General features: G+C 37.5%; 1 protein-coding gene across 1 annotated transcript; it reads right to left on the reverse strand.

The window, feature by feature from the left end:
- Nucleotides 1–2,017: 2,017 nt before the first annotated feature.
- Nucleotides 2,018–2,383, reverse strand: LOC142173523 (uncharacterized). The gene has a single exon (XM_075239127.1). It carries the CDS (start codon nucleotides 2,381–2,383, stop codon nucleotides 2,018–2,020), a length of 366 nt encoding a protein of 121 aa, XP_075095228.1.
- Between the last annotated feature and the right edge of the window lie 441 nt (nucleotides 2,384–2,824).

Below are 2,824 nucleotides of genomic sequence, written 5' to 3' on the forward strand. Positions count from 1 at the left end.
GGAATTGTCAACTGGTAAACTCCAACTAGGAGAAGGATTTAGATGAGGAGGAACACTAGGCTGTTTGAAAGAAGAAGCAAAGGGAAAAATAGTTTCATGGAAAATCACATCTCTGGATATCAAAGTAAGCTTAGTTTTCAAATTGTATAGCTTATATCCCTTCTTAGCCAATGGATATCCCAGGAATACACAAGGGTCAGCTCTAGGCTGAAACTTGTCCCTATGGCACTTAGGAACTATGGTAAAACAGAGACAATCAGATGTTTTAATATGATTGTAAGAAGGAGGTTGCCCAAATAGTAGTTCAAAAGGTGTTTTGTTATTAAGAAGCTTAGAAGGGAACCTGTTGATAAGATATATAGCAGTAAGCACACAATCTCCCCAGAATTTAATAGGTAAGTGAGAATGGAAAAATAGTGCTCTTGAGGTTTCTAAAAGATACATATGTTTTCTTTCAACCACACCATTTTGTTGTGGTGTGTGAGGACAAGAAGTTTGGTGAATTATTCCATTTTCAAGAAAGAATTCATTGCCACAGTTACTAGACCCAAACTCAAAGGCATTATCACTTCTAATAATTTGTACAATAGATTTGAGTTGTGTTTTGACCATGGCAATGAAAGCCTTGATAAGAGGGAAAGCATTACTCTTGGACCCCACAAGATGAGTCCAAGTAGCTCTAGTAAAGTCATCAACTATGGTTAGAAAATACTTATACCCATTATAGGTAGGGCTTCCATAAGGGCCCCAGGTATCCATATGTATGAGTTGAAAAGCATATGTAGTTTTGATAGAACTATCAGAAAAAGGTAGCTTGGGCTGCCTTGCTAATGGGCAGACAGTACAAGTAAATGGTTGTTTAGAAGAGAATTTACAAGGTACATAAGGAATTTCTCTCATTCTAACAAAAGGTATGTGTCCCAGTTTATTATGCCACAACATCTCCATTTTATTCAATTCAGAATAATATGTACAATGAGAAGAAGAAACAGAATCATCATAGAATGGTATTTACAGGGAACATGTTCAGAAAGTAAAAGATCACTCATAGAACTAGATTGACATATAGTTGCATGAGATTGAAGAGAAGGGGAAGACTGCACAAGCCTGTAGAGTCCACCATCCAATTTTCAGTGGCCTCTTCAGTGAAAGGGCCTGTATTAAATATGAAAACTTAGTAAATAGGACAATAGAATCCAACTGGCAAACAAGTTTAGATGTAGAGATAAGGTTGTAATGAAAGCTAGGAATATAAAGGAAATGATGCAACGTGAAACAAAGAAATTGAATGGATCCAGTACAAGTTACCTTAACCTTATAACCATTTGGTAAGGTGACTAAGTATGGTATAATTAAGGGCTTAATATAAAAAAGAAAGACTTTATTGGAGTTCATGTGGTCAGTTACCTCAGAGTCTATAATCCAAATGCATTCATTTATTTTAGTTAACGCGCAAGCACCATAAAATACACTTTTCATACAAATGGGTGAAGAGAGAATACAAGCAAAGTTAGCAGATGCCATGAGGCTGGACTGGGATTGTGATTATGAAATTTGTGTCTGTTGAAGCAGCATCATGAGTTGGAAATATTGATCCTTGGTTAACCCAGGGATCAAAGACTCTGAATCAAAAGACCCATCAGCTGGAGAGTGAGAAACTTAAGCAAAATTCTGATGACCAGCAGAATTTTGAAGACCCTACACCTCAATATTTGCAGCAGTCCTTTTCCCTTGGTAAACTTGAAGCATGGTGGAAAGCCATGGAACTTATAGCATTTGTCAACCAAATGCCCAGGCTTCTTACAATACCTACACACCAGATTTGACTTGTTGTACTCAAAATTGACTCTTTGAATGAACTGCTTGGGAGGGGCAGGTGTTCCTGAGAATTTGTTAGTGAGATGGACATTGGAAGAAGCAGAATCAGTACGGAATTGGGATGGTGAGGACACTTGTCTTTGTCTTTCATCCTGAAGCAAGATGTTGTAGGCAGTGTCTAGAGATGGAGGAGGTTGCATTATGAGCAGATTACTCCTAACTCCAACATAAGTTTCATTAATCCCCATAAAAAACTGATGCAACTTGTTTTCATCATCCTCTCTTTGATCTCAGATTTAGCAGTACATGTGCAAGAGCTACCACGAGAGGCACACATGAAACCCAATTCATCCCATAATTTCTTGAGTTTGTTGAAGTAAGATGCTATGTCTAGAGACCCCTGACTGGTGAAAGCTAACTCTTGTTTTATCTCAAATACCCTGGTTCCATTTACAATACCATACCTTTTATTAAGTTGAGTCCAAATGCTTTGGGCAGTGTCAGAATATTGAACACTTCCAGCTATGTCTGGTGTAAGGGAGTTGGTCAACCAAGAGATGACCATATTGTTACACCTATCCAATTACCTAAATTTAGGGGGATTTTCAAGAGGTTTAACAATTATTTCGTCAATGAAACCTATCTTATTTCTAGCAGAAAGGGAAACAATCATATTCCGTCTCCAACCCACAAATCCAGTTCCAGAAAAGAGTATACTGACAAGAGAAATCCCCGGAACATCATAAGACAGAAGAAAAAGTGGACTCAAAGGATTAGGGATGAAACTAACAGAGGAATTAGTAGATATAGACTCGTCAACGACATTCACCATTTTTGAGTTCAAATAATCAGTCAGAAATCACATAGAATTCAACCACAACACATGCAATCGTATACCTCTACCATAATTAAGAACTATTAGATTCTAATAAAAAAATGAGCTAGATAAGGAGAATACCCTCTGTCTTTGTGACCGAAAGACGACAACGACCTTGAACTTGAAAAA

Source organism: Nicotiana tabacum, chromosome 19, assembly GCF_000715075.1.
Source record: "Nicotiana tabacum cultivar K326 chromosome 19, ASM71507v2, whole genome shotgun sequence".
NCBI classification, from domain to species: Eukaryota; Viridiplantae; Streptophyta; class Magnoliopsida; order Solanales; family Solanaceae; genus Nicotiana; species Nicotiana tabacum.

Bases quoted from the DNA above. Each gene is read 5' to 3' on its own strand.
- LOC142173523 (XM_075239127.1), bottom strand. From the start codon at position 2,383: ATGGTCATCTCTTGGTTGACCAACTCCCTTACACCAGACATAGCTGGA.